This window comes from Notolepis coatsorum (genome assembly GCF_963971535.1).
Source record: "Notolepis coatsorum genome assembly, chromosome: 1".
Taxonomy (NCBI): Eukaryota; Metazoa; Chordata; class Actinopteri; order Aulopiformes; family Paralepididae; genus Notolepis; species Notolepis coatsorum.
The window spans coordinates 16,012,702-16,031,948 of record NC_140165.1 but is presented as its reverse complement, the minus strand read 5'-3'; the positions used below and the strand labels follow the sequence as shown (position 1 = coordinate 16,031,948).

The window sequence follows — 19,247 nt, the reverse complement described above, 5'->3', positions numbered from 1 at the left end:
GACAGTACTGTGCTACATCGGACTTCAAACCGGGCCAAAAGAAATGTTGAAGTATTCTGTTGTATGTTTTAGTGACTCCCAAGTGTCCAGACCAAGGGTGGTCATGGGCCAAGAACAGTACATGCTGACGATAAACTGCAGGGACAACAATCTGATAAACAGTGCTCCAGTCTGGTACCTGATCTGGTAGCCCTATCTCCGATTGTGCATGCTCTGCCAGTCTAGTACCATGGGACCTCCATGTACGCATCAAAACTCCTTCATCCACAAAATAAGAATGCAACTCTCTCCTCTGTTCTGTTTCAAGAGAAGAGAAACATTTTGCAAGAGAAGGGTCAGCCTTCTGGGCAGTAATTAGCATTTCACGAGTAACGGGGAACTTCAATGCGTCGGAACTAGTTACAGTTGTCTGTGGGGGTACCTTACTATGAGTCAGTGGTTTGTCAGCGGTATCAGAAGTTGGAGCCAGCAACTCCTCCCTGACAAAGGCTGAAGCAAAAACAGAGTCAGACAAATTAATTTCATCACCTCTCTTTTTCAATTGAGCCCGAGTGACAACACTTGCAGAAAAAACTTCAGGGAAGTTCTGTGACAAGTCATCAGGCAGAGAATCTGTGTCTGGGTGATCCAACACTTCCAGCACAGCGTTCACCTGTCCTCCAGCTAAATCATTTCCCATGATAAAGGAAATGCCTTTAACTGGCAAGGAAGGTCTCACCCCTATTTTAAAGAAACCAGTGACCAAATCAGATTGTACATGAATACAGTGTAACGGGGCTGGCACGAAACCCATCTCAATACCTTGAACTAGGACACTAGAACCACAGGAAGATTTCTCAGACAGAGGTAGTACATCAGAGAGGATAAAGGATTGTGAGGCTCCAGTATCTCGTAAGATCTGAACTGTACACTGATCTTTTGGATCCCCTGTCAAGGAAACTAAACCCTTGGAAGTAAATGGCCTGAAACAAGGATCGAGAACATCCTGATCATTGTGCATCTGTTGATCGGAATCAGGTGCCATTTTAATCAGACCAACCCCTTTGGGTTGTCTAAAGTTCTGAGAGGACGGTTGCTGCTTACGTTTCAATGTTAAACAGTCAGAAATAACATGACCAGATTTATGACAGTAGTAACATGTCCGCTCCTCTTTTGAGCGTGGAGGTGACATTTTTGGTCGGGGGTGTGTGAATTCTGAATGGTTGGGGACAGAAGGTCTCTGAGAGAAATCATGGGGGAGAAACGAGTCACGCCTATCTACAAACACAGTTTTATGGGTTAGCGCAAACTCATCAGCTAATACAGCAGCTTGCTGCAGAGTGGACACTTTCTGCTCACTCAGGTAAATTACAATACGCTCTGGCAAACGATTCTTAAACTCTTCTAATAGAATGAGTTCTCTGAGAGAGTTAAGATCTGAGGCCTTGCTTGCTGCACACCATTTATCAAAGAGAGTTCCCTTCTCTCTAGCAAACTCTACAAAGGTCTGGTTGACAGCTCTCTTGTGACTGCGAAACCTCTGCCTATAAGCTTCGGGCACAAGCTCATATGCACGAAGGATGGCAGCCTTCACAGTATCATACAATAGACTATCTTCTAGGGAAAGTGTTGAACAAACCTCTTGGGCTTTACCAGTCAATTTGCATTGAAGCAACAAAGGCCAGACCTCTCTTGGCCAGCGCAATGAAGCAGCAATACGCTCAAACACATTAAAATAAGTATCAACTTCGGTCTCTCGGAACGGAGGCACCAAAGCAATGTGTTTACTTATATCAAAAGTGTGTGATGAATAAGCTGTGGAGGAGGACATACCCGGGCCTTGTGGAGGAGTCGGTGTAGCAGAGTTGGATCCACTCCTTTGGTCTCCCAGCTCCAACTCCCGCAGTCTGAGCTCTTTTTCCACCTCAAGCTCCAACCTACGGATGTTAATAGCCCTTTCATTTTCCGCCTCAAGCTCCATTTTACGAAGCCGATACTCCGCCTCACGTGCTTGTGCCTTCTCCTGAGCCTCCATCTGGAGACGGGCTATTCTAACCTTGACCTGGGCCCCTTCTCGAGACCCAGTTGACACAGGAGAGGTCAAGTGAAAATGTGGCAATGTGACGTTCACACCTGCCTTTTCAGCACCATGGGCTTGCTCCTCAGAAGGCGGTGCTTCTGTAGGTTCACCAGGAGGACTTGCATGTTCATCAGAGACCGCAGGTAAAACAAGCGTCCCCTGCTCCAACAGCTTATCTACCACAAGACACCTGATATCCTGCTTAAGATGCTTTTGTTGAACCGAGAGTTGAAAATGTGTGGCAATCTCCACTAAGTCTGCCTTGCGGCAGCTATCTAGCGCTTCCCAAGTAGGATTGCTCAAGAATTTCCCCAGATCAAAAGTACTAACTGCCATTATCTTTTTCTTACACAAATGCCATTTTTACACAAATTAATTAATAACTATACAAGTGTAAACAAACACAGTTCACCAAATCCATCAACCAACAATTGAACACGGGTTACAAGATCCAGGCAGAGCCCCCATTTATGTTACGACCCCTGTGAGTCTAAGGGTAAAGGGCTGTAACATAACAGTTGGTTGACAGAAAAGATGGACCAGGTTTGTAAACAACAATGATATTTATTGAATAGAGGCAAAGGAAGCACATGTAGCTCAGGGGTGAGCCCAGGCCAAAACAACAAACAAACACCACTATACTCCAAATAAACACAATCTAATCTATGGTAAAAGAGATTACATTACCTAAACTACTCTTACCTAACCAAAACAGGAGAAAACAATGTCCAAAGGAAATGGCAGCTCACCCCATCTGTGCTTCCTGAGAAAGAGAGAAAAACACATTAATTATACAGAAACAAAAGCAGAATATATACAAAAACAAACTATGGCTGACAATGCTCTCTCTGTGGCCATACACACACAAGGAAATTACTACTAAGCACCAAAGGCAATAAACGAAATGCAATACTGTCAAAGTTACAGGTTTACCAAAAACACAACATGCCTAGCCTCATGCCAGAGAGAGAGAGAGACTGAAGTGAGAAGCCATGTTTTAACAGGTGTGGGGTGATCCATGATTGGGTGGTGTGGATTGAGTGTTGGAGTCTGGAAAGCCATCCACCAATCACTGCTGTGTTGCAATAATGGAAGGATTGGCCTGGCAGGGACCAATGGGGAAGGGAACAATGGCTGGAGGGAGGAAACAAAATGGAGAACACACACACATGGAGACACACACTGGGGAATATATACATTGGGATGTAACACGTTGTAAAAAGGCTACACGCGGAGGGGACACGTGATGCAAGGCTTGGTCCACATTGCAGCCGACCAGTGGGAGGCATGGCCTAACAACGTTCGAGACAGGGGGAGGGTAGAATTGGACGATACGAAATTGGGATGGGAGAAAAATAGAAAATGGGAGAAAAAAAAGTAGATAAAAAAAAAACCTGCATGCGTGTGTCGTCCTCCGCAGTCGCTCAGAAGATCGTGGCGACCAGGAAGAAGCAGCAGCTGTCGATTGGTCCGTGCAAGTCCCTCCCCAACTCCCCCAGCCACTCATCTGTCTGCTCCACGCAGGCGTCTGCCGTCCACATCAGCCAGGTGAGCTGTCACTCAGGACTAACACACACACCTTCCACCTGCAACTACCTCTTTAAAGGAACACGCCGACATTTGGGGAAATTAGCTGACCGTCTTCTCCAGAGAGAGACAAGAAGATAGATACCAGTTTCCTCTCTGTGTGCGTTCAGTATAGAAAGCTATCTGGCTGCACGTTAGCCTAGCTTAGCACAATGAATGGAAGCGGACAGTGCCAGTTAGCCTAGGCGTTGTCCAACTAACACCTCTCCCCCGAAGGCTAACCGGCACTGTCCGCTTCCATTCATTGAGCTAAGAAGACAATCTCAATATTGTCTTAGTCAACACAGTCGGGTACAGTACATGCTGATTCCTCATATAATAATAATAATAATAATAATAATAATAATAATAATAATAATAATGATAATGATAATGATAATAATAATGATAATAACCTTGGTCTCATGGGACAGTGCCACAGCAAATGAATGATGTTAGTTGGGACAGAAGGGAGCGGTTGTCTCTCTGATGTCTTGTCTGTGTGTCTGTCTCTGCTGTAAGTAACATGGTTGTCTCTCTGATGTCTTGTCTGTGTGTCTGTCTCTGCTGTAACATGGTTGTCTCTCTGATGTCTTGTCTGTGTGTCTGTCTCTGCTGTAACATGGTTGTCTCTCTGATGTCTTGGTTGTGTGTCTGTCTCTGCTGTAAGTAACATGGTTGTCTCTCTGATGTCTTGTCTGTGTGTCTGTCTCTGCTGTAACATGGTTGTCTCTCTGATGTCTTGTCTGTGTGTCTGTCTCTGCTGTAACATGGTTGTCTCTCTGATGTCTTGTCTGTGTGTCTGTCTCTGCTGTAACATGGTTGTCTCTCTGATGTCTTGTCTGTGTGTCTGTCTCTGCTGTAACATGGTTGTCTCTCTGATGTCTTGTCTGTATGTCTGTCTCTGCTGTAACATGGTTGTCTCTCTGATGTCTTGTCTGTGTGTCTGTCTCTGCAGTAACATGGTTGTCTCTCTGATGTCTCGTCTGTGTGTCTGTCTCTGCTGTAACATGGTTGTCTCTCTGATGTCTGTGTGTCTGTCTCTGCTGTAACATGGTTGTCTCTCTGATGTCTTGTCTGTACGTCTGTCTCTGCTGTAACATGGTTGTCTCTGATATCTTGTCTGTGTGTTTGTCTCTGCTGTAACATGGTTGTCTCTCTGATGTCTGTGTGTCTGTTTCTGCTGTAACATGGTTGTCTCTCTGATGTCTTGTCTGTACGTCTGTCTCTGCTGTAACATGGTTGTCTCTCTGATGTCTTGTCTGTGTGTTTGTCTCTGCTGTAACATGGTTGTCCTATGCTATTTTTTGTTCCAACACAAAGCACATTTCTGTATCAACAGACAACTAAGAACTATCTTATTTATTAAGATATCTTATTATTTGTATAGCACCTTGCATACAAGAATCGCAACCCAAAGTGCTTCACGGCTGTAAAAATAGACATAAAATGAGCATAAAATAGACAGAATAAAAGCAATGCAGAGAATATGAAAAGGGTGAAAGCGATGCAGGTAATAATAATACAAATATTGACTCACAGTTTAAAACCAGAGTCTTCCTGTTAGATGGTTATAAAACACTTTTAGTTTGAAGTTACTTGGGAGTTATTTGTTTGTCTGTTTTTATTGATTACCCTGTCATTAATTTAGTTCCATTGTATATTACCCTGTTTTAAATGTGTATTTATTAATATTTTTATGTTGTATATTGTTGATCCTGGTTTACAGTCATCCACAATATTTAGCGCTGTGCTCGTGTTATCAGTCTTTGTGTTCAACTCAACAGGGCAGAACTCCCTTTAGGGTACGCTGACTATTGACTATAACTATATATTGACAACTGACTATAACTTTAAAATCTATTCATACGAAAAACAATAAAATCCAGCCCCGATACGAACGCCGCGCGCTCTCGCCTCGCGCTGTCCTCGGTGCACTCCGTCCATCAGTAGCCTGGCAGGAGACCAGTTAACCAGCCTCCTCTCCCTCCCTCCCTCCACACACCACTCAATCCCCCATCGATTTCTCATTAAAAGCGCATCATTCAGCCGGTCTCTAAAGCCTCCCTCCGCGTCCCGCGGGAGCCGTGTTTATCTTCCCCTCCCGCCGCTCCGCGTCCTCGAACCCGCCCATTACTGTCATGTCCTCTCTGCTCCGCGCCGGAGACGCCGCGCCGGCTATAGATGGACGACGTTAGAAGACGTTTAGGCTTTAGTGGTCCTGAGCGGAGCCCTTATATATACCGCACGTCTGGTGCGAGGGTTGTTCGCATATAACGTACTTGAGACACGGTGGAAGTAGTGCTTTTGAAATGGTTTCAGTGAGTTGAATTTAGACTTTTGAGGGGTAGAGAGGGCATGCTGTAACTTGCGCGAGTGTTTTTTCGAATGGCGCTAGTTCACGACCCCTGACGCAAATGCCCCGACTGTAGCGCAGCTACTGTCATATCTTAAATCACTTAGTAAACTGTAGCAGCAGGAATGGTGCAAAGCTAATGCAAGTTAAAGTCTAGACAGTGTGTAAACGCTCCCCTTTCGTTAATGAACTAATTCCATCTTTCTGTCCCCAGCTGTAGGTGTAGTCTGTAAGTGGAACAGGTATAGTCTGTAAGTGGAATAGGAATAGGTGGTCTGTAAGTGGACTAGGTGGTCTGTAAGTGGAATAGGTGTAGTTTGTATTGTAAGTGGAACTGGTGTAGTATGTAAGTGGAATATGACCAGGTGTAGTCTGTAAGTGGAATAGGTGTAGTTTGTATTGTAAGTGGAATAGGTGTGATCTGTAAGTGGAACAGATGATCTGTAAGTGGAACAGATGATCTGTAAGTGGAACAGGTGTCGTTTGTATTGTAAGTGTAACAGGTGTGATCTGTAAGTGGAACAGGTGTAGTCTGTAAGTGGAATATGACCAGGTGTAGTCTGTAAGTGGAACAGGTGTCGTTTGTATTGTAAGTGGAATAGGTGTGATCTGTAAGTGGAATAGGTGTGATCTGTAAGTGGAACAGATGATCTGTAAGTGGAACAGGTGTCGTTTGTATTGTAAGTGGAACAGGTGTGATCTGTAAGTGGAACAGGTGTGATCTCTAAGTGGAACAGGTGTGATCTGTAAGTGGAACAGGTGTCGTTTGTATTGTAAGTGGAACAGGTGTGATCTGTAAGTGGAACAGGTGTGATCTGTAAGTGGAACAGGTGTGATCTGTAAGTGGAACAGGTGTGATCTCTAAGTGGAACAGGTGTGATCTCTAAGTGGAACAGGTGTGATCTGTAAGTGGAACAGGATCCAACCCGCTGTCTCCTCTCCTCCCTCCAGACCAGTAACGGAGGAGGCAGCCTGAGCGACTACTCGTCGTCGGTGCCCTCCACGCCCAGCACCAGTCAGAAGGAGCTGCGCATCGACGTGCCCCAGGCCGCCAACACGCCCACGCCCGTCCGCAAGCAGTCCAAGCGACGCTCCAACCTCTTCACCGTGAGTCGCCGCTGCCGCACACAGACCTCGTGATGGAACGCCTCGCGCCATGCGACGCCGCGGTCGGAATGTGCATTTACACGTAGATGGTCTTTCTTAATAATCCATCGTAACGTAAAATACGGATCTGTTTTACTTGAACCGTTTATCCAATCCAACTTTATTTATATAGCACGAACCACTTAATTGATGGGCACATTTTTCAGAAAACGCCTGAAAATTGCACACCCAAAGTAATCTGCAATTTATTATACTTTATACTTATAGCACATGCATGACTCTGGTCTCCTTTGAAAGGAAACATTCTGAATTTTCTTCCACAACAGGAAGAATCACTCTGAGTGCTTTTAAAAATTTAAAGTTAAGTTTAAAAGATTTCTTTTTTACTTCCATTTGAATTATCTTGCAAACAGAGGCCTCTTACAGGTTCCAGCTGATAGGTATGACCTGGAAACCACAATGGGTCCATAGCCTAAAGCTTTATCTAGTACAGGTCCAAAGTTGATAACAATACCACAGAAAATGAGTGTTTTACTAAACTTTTTATAATGGTATGTCTATGCGTTTTTCCAAAATGGCCGTTTCAACGTACAGTCAAAATATTGGGCTCTAATGAAAGGTTACACATAGTTACACATTATTTATAATATATATTTTTTTTCTATATACATTTTCTATATTTTTCTCCCATCCCAATTTCGTATCATCCAATTCAACCCTCCCCTGTCACGAACGCTGTTTCTTGCCTCCCACAAGCCGGCTGCAATGTGGACTAAGTCATACATAGCACAAGTCCCCTCCGGTACTTGAGGTAACAGCAGTCGCATCTTTTCACCTGCGCAGCTCGATCTCTCAGTGGCGAGGAGTAACTCGTGGGAGGCTCACGCTGCCCCCGACACTTCCTGATTCTACTGCGCAGGCGCACCAACCGACCTGTAGGAGTCGCTGTCCACAACGCCCGATCCCCACCCTTCAGTTTCCCTCCCCGTAATACGGCCAATGTGTATTACTGTGGACGACCAGCTAAACTGAAAGCAATGTGGAGCGCTGGGATCGAACAGGCGATCCCAGCGTCTCCGCATTCGTGGCGAGCGCCTTGCCCACTACGCCACGTAGCCGCCCCAATAAAAATATATATTATAAAAATTATTTATTTTATGCCAGCACCTAATACCTTGATCGAACGGTGACAATCTTAGCTTTCAAGCAATGTATTGGTTCATTGGCATAAAAGCATTGGATCGCCTTAAAAACGAGGCCAAAGTGCCGCGAGTGCAAAACGGCACCTATTATGTGCCGGTGACAGTTAAGTGGCTAAAAACAACAAAGTTGACCAAAGTGCTTCACAATCAATCAATACAGTAAAAAACACATAGACTAATCATCACAATACAATGCACACAGAACTACAAACAGTTAATGCTAGAGAGAACAGATGTGTTTTTAGATGGGATGTCAACATTGGGAGCGTTGGGGCCAGCCTAATGTGGGGGGGCAACTCGTTCCAGTTCCGTTATAACCGCAAACGCACGGCCTCCCCTGTTCTTTAGCCTGGATTTGGGGACAACAAGGAGGGACTGGTCAGCAGACCTCACTCAGGGACCGTAATGGGATGTAGGGGTGCAGGATCTCGGTGAGGTAGGGTTTATACACATGAAAACACAACTGGGCACTTTTTCAGCTATAAAATGGGCTGAAGTCGATACTTTTTTTTTTTTTTTTTTTTTTTAATCAGCTCAGTCAATCAAAAAAGCCCTTATTTTTTCCAACTTATTTTTATTTTTTATTCAGCACAAAATCAAGACAGTACAGATATGCAGATATACTTTACAACACCTTCTCAATTAACAGCATGTCTGTACTGTATCATTAAGAGACAGCTATGCTTGGGGAAGGGGAAGGGGCGTGGGGGAAACATAAAAACAGATAAACCAGAATATACTACATGTGTGGAAGAGACCTGTAACACTGCAAAATGTAAACATTTGCCAATTGCCATAATGAGGTTCATCACTCAGTGATGTAAAAATTAAATAAAGGCCTCTAGAACTGTTGCAAATCTTTGCATAAGCCTGGGATTTAAATTCAATACTGGCAGGTAAAATCGGACAGTCAGATATGTCTCTATGTAAACAAAGTATACAAACTGAAAAAGTGCATTCCTCACAGTATCAAAAACAAATAAATAAGCTACTGAAACAAGTTCCACACAGTAACAAACAGTCATTTTACAGAACAAAGGATTAATTATATTACTTATAATAATCCATATAAATGACAGTGAGTGAACCCTTTTTTTCCACTAAACTACTAAAGCATTGAGGTTTCAAACTTTCAATTGTTTCTTGTTTTTTTCTCGGAGAGAGAGAGAGACAGATAGATTCACGTTTGACCCTGTATTGTTATTTTTTTGATAACTCTTCTACTGTTTTTTTTAATTCTGGTCTGATCAGTGGGAATTATGTACCTGGGCTCTAAAAGACGAAGTAGCCGACAGAATCCTTTGTCTTCAACGAGGGAAAAGGGCTGGTCGTCAAGTGCCATAATTTCTGTGATCAAGTTAGAGATCGCTTGAGCCCTTGGGTCATTTCTGTCAAACTTCTTTAATTTAGCAAACGCCTCGTCAATAGGTACAAGCCCTGTGGGTTCCTTTGCAGCTGGCTTTGGATTCACAGCAGCTTTAGCTGCTCGCGCGTCGTCGTAGGATTTTAACACACCATCGTAGAGGTGGTGATGTTGCAGGTGACTTATTAGGTTGGATGTGTTATAGTTTGTTGCCCTTTTCCCTCCTCGTGGAACTTCTGCATTTGTTACAAATAGCAAGCAAACTGTTTTCCTCTGAAACTTTGAAAACTACAGACGCCATGTTTGTTTACTATCCGCGCTGCTTCTGAATGTTAGGTGGCTATGTCACATAGAGCTGCCGCGGTATTGATGTTTTCCTTACCGCACAAATTTGCTAAATATTTCCTACCGGCGCGGTTATTACTGCACGCACACAAAAAAAAAAAAAAAAAGTTTGAATGCATTTTTTTTTTTAGTAGTAGTAGTCTACTCTTTATAGCATATAGCCTGCCTCTAGTCTAAATGTCTATCTTTAGAGGATGACTTTGCAGCATGAATATTGTTTGGGATTCGGCAAGCACGCATTAGTTATTGAAAGTGAAACACGGATTCGAAGTTTCCCCTCTGGTCGTGCGCCGTTCACTCGGTGTCGCGGGCAGGGGTGGTTACCCCCCCGACCCTTTCTTATTATTATTACTATAAAGTTACTACTTTATAATAAAGGCATTCGTTTTGTGGCATTAACATTATATAGTTATACGTTCAATAACATCAGCGTATTTACCGGACCATAGCAAGGCAAGCAATACTCAATTCATATCTCAGTTCCTTTCTTTGCTCAGAGCGTGCTGAGTTGTCCCATTCTGCGGTCTGTTAATAAAGTTTTCAATCAGACAAGTGTATAGAACGAAGGGCTTTTATTATAACATTCGTTGCAGACAGTAAAATCATTATGTCTCGTTTAGTACTCCTGAGGAGCGATGGTAGTCCACTCCGGCGGGGAGCTAAAGCTAACGTTATTAGCCGTATTGTGATGAGCTCTGATCAATGGCTGACATTCAGGACGTAAAAAACTGCAGGACGCTCCAACGTGTGACGCGTCTCTCTTCTGACCAATCAGTGGTCTGCAATGTTTCACGTGACTTTTCTGGTACCCAATAGGGTCGCTTGGAACCTCGATAGAGGAGTAGGGTATATCTGCAGAGCCGCAAGCCCAACGAGAGGAGGGTACTTTATTATTATTATTATTATAAAAAACAGCGGTGATGCGGTATTCAGCCTACTCTGCGGTGGCCGTGACAGCGGTAATGCGGTAATCGTGGCAGCTCTAATGTCACAGCCAGGCATGAGAAAGGGAGCGCTGGATTTGTGAAAAACTCCCTCTTCCTAAACCACACGCTATCAGTCGTACCACAGTACTGGCAAAACGGGAGGAACCTACAGTAAAAACAAACGCCCTTCATCCCAATCCACCCTCACCGAATTTTTTTTTTTATTGGTCTTTTTCCCCCTCCATTTTCCTCCGATTTTCTCCCATCCCAATGTTAGTCGTATGCCAATCCCCAGTCCCTTCCTGGTCGCTGCGCACTTACCCCCCACAGTCAGATCATCTGGGAGAGTGGAGGCTACCACGTGCTTCCTCCGACACACGTCCAGCCAATCACCGCTTCTTTTCACCTGGCAGCGCGGATTCTCATTGAGAGGGCGTAGCGTGTGGGAGGACCACACTATCCCCCTCACGTCCAATCCGCGCTTAGCAGGCGCCCCGACCGAACTGTAGGAGTCGCTGTTTACAATGACCCGGACCCACCCCGCCAGCTTCTCCCACCCTCTGATACAGCCAATTGTATCAGTGCAGACGGCCAGCCAAGCTGGTGACAACCCCGGAGCTGTGAGCTGGATTCGAACAGGCAAATCCAGCTCAGCTCCGGGGCTGGTGACGAACGCAATCTCCGCTCGGCCACCTAACCGCCCTCTCACCGAATTTTTTTAACCAAAAAATATATTATATATTATCGGAGCTATCAATAATTTTATCGGGATGACGTCATAATTGCTGATATCGGCCCGATAATTATCGTGCATCCCTAATAATAGTGATGATATACGAGTGATATTAGTAGTTACAGTTTAGATGCAATCATGGTTGTATATTGAAGGCATGAGAAACACATTTAGATTAGGTAAGTATTACTGGTGAGATAAATCAAACAATTTAAAAAAGAAAATGACAATAAAATGGGAAATAACTAAGATAGAAAATAATAAGATGAAAATAAAAATAATACGGTGCCTTTATAGCCCTATTCGCTCTATACAAGCCCTCTTTCTATCGAACTGTTCACCTTGCAACCTGATCAGATGAGTCATCCTCTCCTGAATTTCTTTAACTTTGTTTAGCCAGGTTATGTGTTGGGGGACTGGGCTTCAACCAATGAATTATGATCATTTTCTTGGCAGCAGTTAACAGTATTTGAAGAAGATACACACTTTTCCTTCCCTCAATGCCCTCCGGTATGACTCCGAGGATGGCAGTTTTGAAATCTTGTGGGATGTCCATGTCGAATACTTTTTTTTACATCCCTGAATACATCATCCCAGAAGTGGCATAATTTTGGGCATGTCCAGAAAATGTGTGTATGGTTACCTATTTGTTCACCACATCCCCTCCAGCATTCGCTTGTGGGAGTCGTACCTGCTTTAGCAGTCAATAAGGGGGTCTTGAAAAACCTACTAATGACCTTCCATTTATATATTATATATATATTTATATTTACCACCAAAGAAAATGAACGGGTGGGCGGTGGAGCCTCCTCGATGCATCCCTATAAGCGCTTGCCTTGCTGGAGTGTTTAGACCCCGCCTGCACGCTGCAGCTCGGCCAGGAAAACAAACCACATCGTTTCAAATGTAGTGCAATAGCGGCCACAAGGCATCGCACCATTGCGTTCTCTGACAGAGTGCAACACAGTCCTACACCATAGCAGGATGAATTATGAATGGAAATAGCGGATAAAAGAAATAACGATCATAACGATTGGCAGGCGCCCAACGATTGGCGGGCTATAACGAGTTAACTCGTTCTTGGCGGCCATTGTGTTAATCTTTTCATTGAAAAGCATAAATCAAAAGCTAATTTAAGGATGAAATAATACAATGGTACAAATAGCTATGGATCTATGAATAACGGCGTCGATTGTCAGTGGGTTTCTTCCGGTCAACATGCAAAAAACAGATAATTTTTTCATCTATACATTTCCATTTTATACCGTGGTGAATATGAGTATAGTTGTAGAGTGATCCTGTGTAATCCCAGGGAACTCCGTCAAACAGCAAATAAATGTAAAAAATACCGGTATTCGTTTTCAGCCATGTGTTTCCTTATTTTCGGTGTCGGACGAATAATTATAATTTCATTGCATCCTTCGCATCAGTGCCTCTCTGACTAACATGGTATTATTTCATCAGTGATCTGACTAACATGGTATTATTCATCAGTGATCTGACTAACATGGTATTATTTCATCAGTGTCTCTCTGACTAACATGGTATTATTTCATCAGTGATCTGACTAACATGGTATTATTCATCAGTGATCTGACTAACATGGTATTATTTCATCAGTGATCTGACTAACATGGTATTATTTCATCAGTGTCTCTCTGACTAACATGGTATTATTTCATCAGTGATCTGACTAACATGGTATTATTTCATCAGTGTCTCTCTGACTAACATGGTATTATTTCATCAGTGATCTGACTAACATGGTATTATTTCATCAGTGTCTCTCTGACTAACATGGTGTTATTTTATTTCATCAGTGTCTCTCTGACTAACATGGTGTTATTTCATCAGTGATCTGACTAACATGGTATTATTTCATCAGTGATCTGACTAACATGGTATTATTTCATCAGTGATCTGACTAACATGGTATTATTTCATCAGTGATCTGACCAACATGGTGTTATTTTATTTCATCAGTGTCTCTCTGACTAACATGGTGTTATTTCATCAGTGATCTGACCTCTGACTAGGGCTGGGCGATTAATCAAAATAAAATTACGATCTCGATTCATAGACCTATGCAATCTCATTTTAAAATTATGAAATATTATTATTTAATTTTTTTAAACTTTTTACTTAAATGATGACGATTCTGACGTGAGTTATTTTGTTATGTTACAAGATACTTTTAAGTTTAAGTCAAGCACTTTGATATGTTATGTTGTCTGTTTAAGAAAGAGTGCAATAAATTATTTTATTGAGAGAAAAAAAATAAGAATCGCGTGAGAGAATCGTGATCCCAATTCTTAGAGAGAAAAATCGTGATTCACACATTTGAGCAAGAATCGCCCCCCCGGCCCTACCTCTGACCCCATGCTGTTGTCTCATCAGTGATCTGACCTCTGACCCCACATGCCCTTGTCTCCCCTCAGTCCCGGAAGGCCAGCGAGCCGGAGAAGGACAAGAAGCTGGACGGCCGGGCGGACAGCATCGGCAGTGGCAGAGCCATCCCCATTAAACAGGTACGGGCTCCGGCCCCGCCCCCCCGGCACGTCTGGGGGAGATAATTAGGGTCCGTGGAGTTCTGGCAGAGGGGGGCGGGGGGGGGGGGGGGGGGCTGATCAAACTCTTGAGTCCAGACACAAGAGACTCCTCTCGTCCTCTCCGTCTCTTCCTCTCTCTGTGCGTATGATGCCTCCATCTTGATTAACAGCGAAAGCGCACACTTGACATCAATTAGACCGCGGGAATCTCCCGGGAATTGAAATGAGATCATTAGGATAAGGAGTGGGAAGGGATTTCTTTTTCATTTCCATCTTTTCTCTTTCTCTCTGCCTCCACCCCCCACTATCCAGCCCCCCCCCCCTTCTTATTTCATCCCTCGCTCTTTGTCCAAAAAAAAAAAAGACAGAGGGAGAGAGAGAGAGCAGGAGAGAAAAAGGCTGAAGCCCTAATGAAGTGTGCTCGACCGGCTGGCATATGGACCCCGCTTCTCTCTCTCTCTCGCTCTCTCTCTCCTTTTCAAGCCTGTGTGCAACTCGGACTCTTTGATTGGGGCATCAGCAGGGGAGGACAGAAGGAAAGGAGGACGGGGAGGGCTGCTGAATCTCAAGAGCCCCCCCTCTGTGAGCACAGATAGACGATTTAAGTTGGCCCTAATTTGTCGCAAACAAGGGGGCCCCCCATGTAGGACTAGTGGCGGGGGGACGAGGAGCGAGCGAGGGAGGGGCGGGGTCGAGGGGCTTCAGCTGGAGAGAGTGAGGAAATCAGGCAATTAGCGCTCGCTAATCGTGGCCCCTCATGTCGGCGCGGCGGCCTCGCTTGTAATCTGCTGATGAACAAATTGCATCTCTGATTAGGGCCGTCTTTCAACACGAGAGCCGTGAGCTCGCTGCGAGCGGGGAGAGAGTCGTGTAGTCGAGCCCCACCAGAGAGACCAGCAGGGAGCTAGCCTTCCTCACCAGCTTGTTCAGTTTGACTCGCACTACGGAGCTAGCCTTCCTCACCAGCTTGTTCAGTTTGACTCGCACTACGGAGCTAGCCTTCCTCACCAGCTTGTTCAGTTTGTCTCACTACGGAGCTAGCCTTCCTCACCAGCTTGTTCAGTTTGACTCACACTACGGAGCTAGCCTTCCTCAGCAGCTTGTTCAGTTTGACTCCCACCACGGAGCGAGCCTTCCTCACCAGCTTGTTCAGTTTGACTCACTACAGAGCGAGCCTTCCTCACCAGCTTGTTCAGTTTGACTCACACTACAGAGCTAGCCTTCCTCACCAGCTTGTTCAGTTTGACTCACTACAGAGCTAGCCTTCCTCACCAGCTTGTTCAGTTTGACTCACTACAGAGCTAGCCTTCCTCACCAGCTTGTTCAGTTTGACTCACTACAGAGCTAGCCTTCCTCACCAGCTTGTTCAGTTTGACTCACTACAGAGCTAGCCTTCCTCACCAGCTTGTTCAGTTTGACTCACTACAGAGCTAGCCTTCCTCACCAGCTTGTTCAGTTTGATTCCCACCACGGAGCTAGCCTTCCTCACCAGCTTGTTCAGTTTGACTCACTACAGAGCTAGCCTTCCTCACCAGCTTGTTCACTTTGACTCACTACGGAGCTAGCCTTCCTCACCAGCTTGTTCAGTTTGACTCACACTACGGAGCTAGCCTTCCTCACCAGCTTGTTCAGTTTGACTCACTACAGAGCTAGCCTTCCTCAGCAGCTTGTTCAGTTTGACTCACTACAGAGCTAGCCTTCCTCACCAGCTTGTTCAGTTTGACTCACTACAGAGCTAGCCTTCCTCACCAGCTTGTCAAGTCAAGTCAATTTTATTTATATAGCACATTTCCAGGCAGCGGCAGCTGGCACCAAAGTGCTTCACAGGCAGGTTGATAAAAACAAAATAATGTGATGCAAGATATAAGATTAAAAACATAGTAAAGCAATGAAAGTAATAAAAACAGGTAGGACACAGTAAAACAAAGAGGATAGAAGGGCCAGGGGTCTAGTGGTGATTAAGTGGGGGGGAAGGCCAAGGAGAACAGGTAGGTTTTTAAAAGTGATTTAAAAGCCTGCACGGTCTGGGCGGTCCGTACGCTGAGGGGGAGGCTGTTCCACAGTCTAGGCGCTGCGGTGGAGAAATCTCTGTCTCCCCTAGTCTTGAGCCTAGTTCTAGGCACCACCAGTAGCAGCTGGTCAGCTGTTCAGTTTGACTCACTACGGAGCTAGCCTTCCTCACCAGCTTGTTCAGTTTGACTCACCACAGAGCTAGCCTTCCTCACCAGCTTGTTCAGTTTGACTCACTACAGAGCTAGCCTTCCTCACCAGCTTGTTCAGTTTGACTCCACTACAGAGCTAGCCTTCCTCACCAGCTTGTTCAGTTTGTTAGTCTCTTGAGTTGATGTGAATCCAGTGCAAATGAGGTGCAAAGCAAACACGCCGCCATAATATTCCAATATTCCAAAAAGGAGGAGAAAGCTGAAAACATGAACATGCATAATATGAGCCGGGGGCCTGACCTCCAGTTTCATCGTGCGACTTCAGGAGTGCCACCCTGCTCACTGTTTACTTACCGCCAACACGAGCGCCAAACAAGCCCCTCCGTTTTCTGCTCTCCTGTCGCCGACACCCCCCCCCCTCCCCCCCCCCCCCCCAGACGTGAATAAAGCAGAACAGGCAGCCGCTCAGAGGCACAACAGGCCAGAGAGTCTTTCCCTTTTCGGAGGCCGGATGCTAATTGATTTGATCATTCCCTGTGGTGTTCTCTCTGTCTCTCTCTCTCTCTCTCTGTCTGTCTGTCTGTCTGTCTGTCTGTCTGTCTGTCTGTCTGTCTGTCTGTCTGTCTGTCTGTCTGTCTCTCTGTCTCTCTGTCTGTCTGTCTGTCTCTCGCTCTCTCTCTGTCTGTCTGTCTGTCTCTCGCTCTCTCTCTGTCTGTCTGTCTCTCTCTCTCTCTCTCTCTCTCTCCCCCCCCCTCTCTCTGTCTCCCCCTCAGTGTCAGCAGACTGGCCGGGCGGCAGACCTGCTTCCTAATTACAACGTGTGGGTGTCTATTCAGGTTTAACTTGCAGCTATCGTTTCCCCATTAGCACTCCATCCATTTTACCGTGTGTGTGTGGTGTCTACGGGATCAAGTTGCGATGCCTAAGTTGCCTCCTATTAGCAACTGTGTTTACACTCTTTTTTAATGAGACCTCCGTCTGAGTCCTGCTCTCTCCCACCTTGTGTCTCCAACGCATTCCAGACGCAATTTGCGACAGACAAAAACGCTGTCGATCATATTCACGCAACGGCCATTTTGCTCTTATGTCACACTCGGTTTGCGATCTACCCTGTTCCCACCTGAGCATGCCATGAGAGCAAAATGGCCGCCGTGTGAATAAGATAAAATAAAATCAGATCTGAATAAGAAAAAATAAACCCGGTAAACAATATAATTAACCCTGAATATAAAAATATGAGAAAAATAAACAGTGTAAACAAAGGTGCAGATGAAGGTCTGTATTGGTTATTATACTTTATAATAAATATAGGCAATAAAGAATTTTTATCTGAATATATATATATATACTATGAGCAGGAGTAAAGGAAAATATATGGTCAATTGCAAAGTCAACAGAATGAGGGAATGGGCGCAGAGAATAGGCATATATATTTTTTAATGTTCTGGCAACATATTTTGGCTAAATATGCCTCGTTTTATAAATGTGTATTGATAACCCCCCCAGCTTTTCCCCATCAGTTAGTTTAGATTAGATTAGGTCCATTATCCCTTACCTTCCCTCATCCCCCCTTCCCCCCCCCCCTTATTTTCCTTGCCCTATCTCTCTCTATCTCTATCTCTCCCTCCCCATCTCTCTCTCTCCCTCTCTCTCTATCTCTCCCTCTATCTCTCCCTTTCCTTCTCTCTCTCCCTCTCTCTATATATCTGTCTCTCTCTCTCTCTCTCTCTCTCATCTCTCTCTTCCTCTCTCTCTCTCCCTCCGTCTCTCTCTCTCCTCCTTCCGTCTCTCTCTCTGTCACTCTCTCTCTCTCTCTCTCTCTCTCTTCTCTCTCTCTCCCTCTCTCTATATATCTCTGTCTCTCTCTCCCTCTCTCTCACTCTATCTCTCTCTCCCTATCCCTCTCTCTCTTCTCTCACTCTATCTCTCTCTCCCTATCCCTCTCTCTCTCTCCCTCCATCTGTCTCTCTCTCTCTCCCTCCGTCTGTCTCTCTCTCCCTCTCCCTCCGTCTATCTCTCTCTCTGTCACTCTCTCTCCCTCTCGCCCCTCTCCCTCCGTCTGTCTCTCTCTCTGTCACTCTCTCTCTCCCTCTCGCCTCCCCCCCCCCCCCCTCTCTCACGTCTCCCTGTGTAGTTTTATTTGCCGTCAGTCTCGATCTCATTAGGACAGAAGGGTTATTGTTCGAACTCCCCCGCTCAAGGTGACGGCGGGGTGCAGCGGCGTTTCTCCACTCCCATAAAAAGCTTTGTTAAAGAGAAATGCCTTCATTAGGAACTCGCCGCTCATTAAAAGCGCGGCTCGCAGGCCGGCTGGCCGGGGCTCCTCCTCGCCGGCGACGCACCGCGCGGCCAGACCGGACCGGCTGTAATGAGTGCGGGGCGTACTCCCACTCGGCAGCAATTAAGAGACGGCCCAAAGCCCAGAGGTGCGCGGCTTCCAGCTCCCTTAGCTTAGCGAGCTACCCACGCACACACACACACACACACACACACACACACACACACACACACATACATACACACACATAGTAGTTAACACGCGTGTGTGTGTGTGGGCGGGATAAGGTCAGTAATGTCACTTAGCCACTCATGCTACACCGAGTTTTAATTCCCTCCAAACATCGCCTTCACCGTGGCCTCAGTCCTCACGAGTGTGTGTGTGTGTGTGTGTGTGTGTGTGTGTGTGTGTGTGTGTGTGTGTGTGTGTGTGTGTGTGTGTGTGTGTGTGTGTGTGTGTGTGTGTGTGTGTGTGTGTGTGTGTGTGTGTGTGTGTGTGTGTGTGTGTGTGTGTGTGTGTGTGTGTGTGTGTGTGTGTGTGTTGTGTTCTCGGGGGGACGGGAGACGCCGTGACACACGTAGAGCCGCGGTGCAGACGGCTC

General features: G+C 45.4%; 1 protein-coding gene across 1 annotated transcript in view; it reads left to right on the top strand.

Moving 5' to 3' along the window:
• Positions 1-19,247, top strand: part of LOC311224353 (uncharacterized protein) — a gene marked incomplete at both ends in the record, with an annotated part of 180,231 nt that overhangs the window by 82,267 nt on the left and 78,717 nt on the right. The window contains 3 exon segments of the mRNA XM_084309312.1: positions 3,480-3,607; positions 6,933-7,088; positions 14,096-14,185. Coding sequence (XP_084165438.1) covers positions 3,480-3,607; positions 6,933-7,088; positions 14,096-14,185 — 374 coding nt within the window.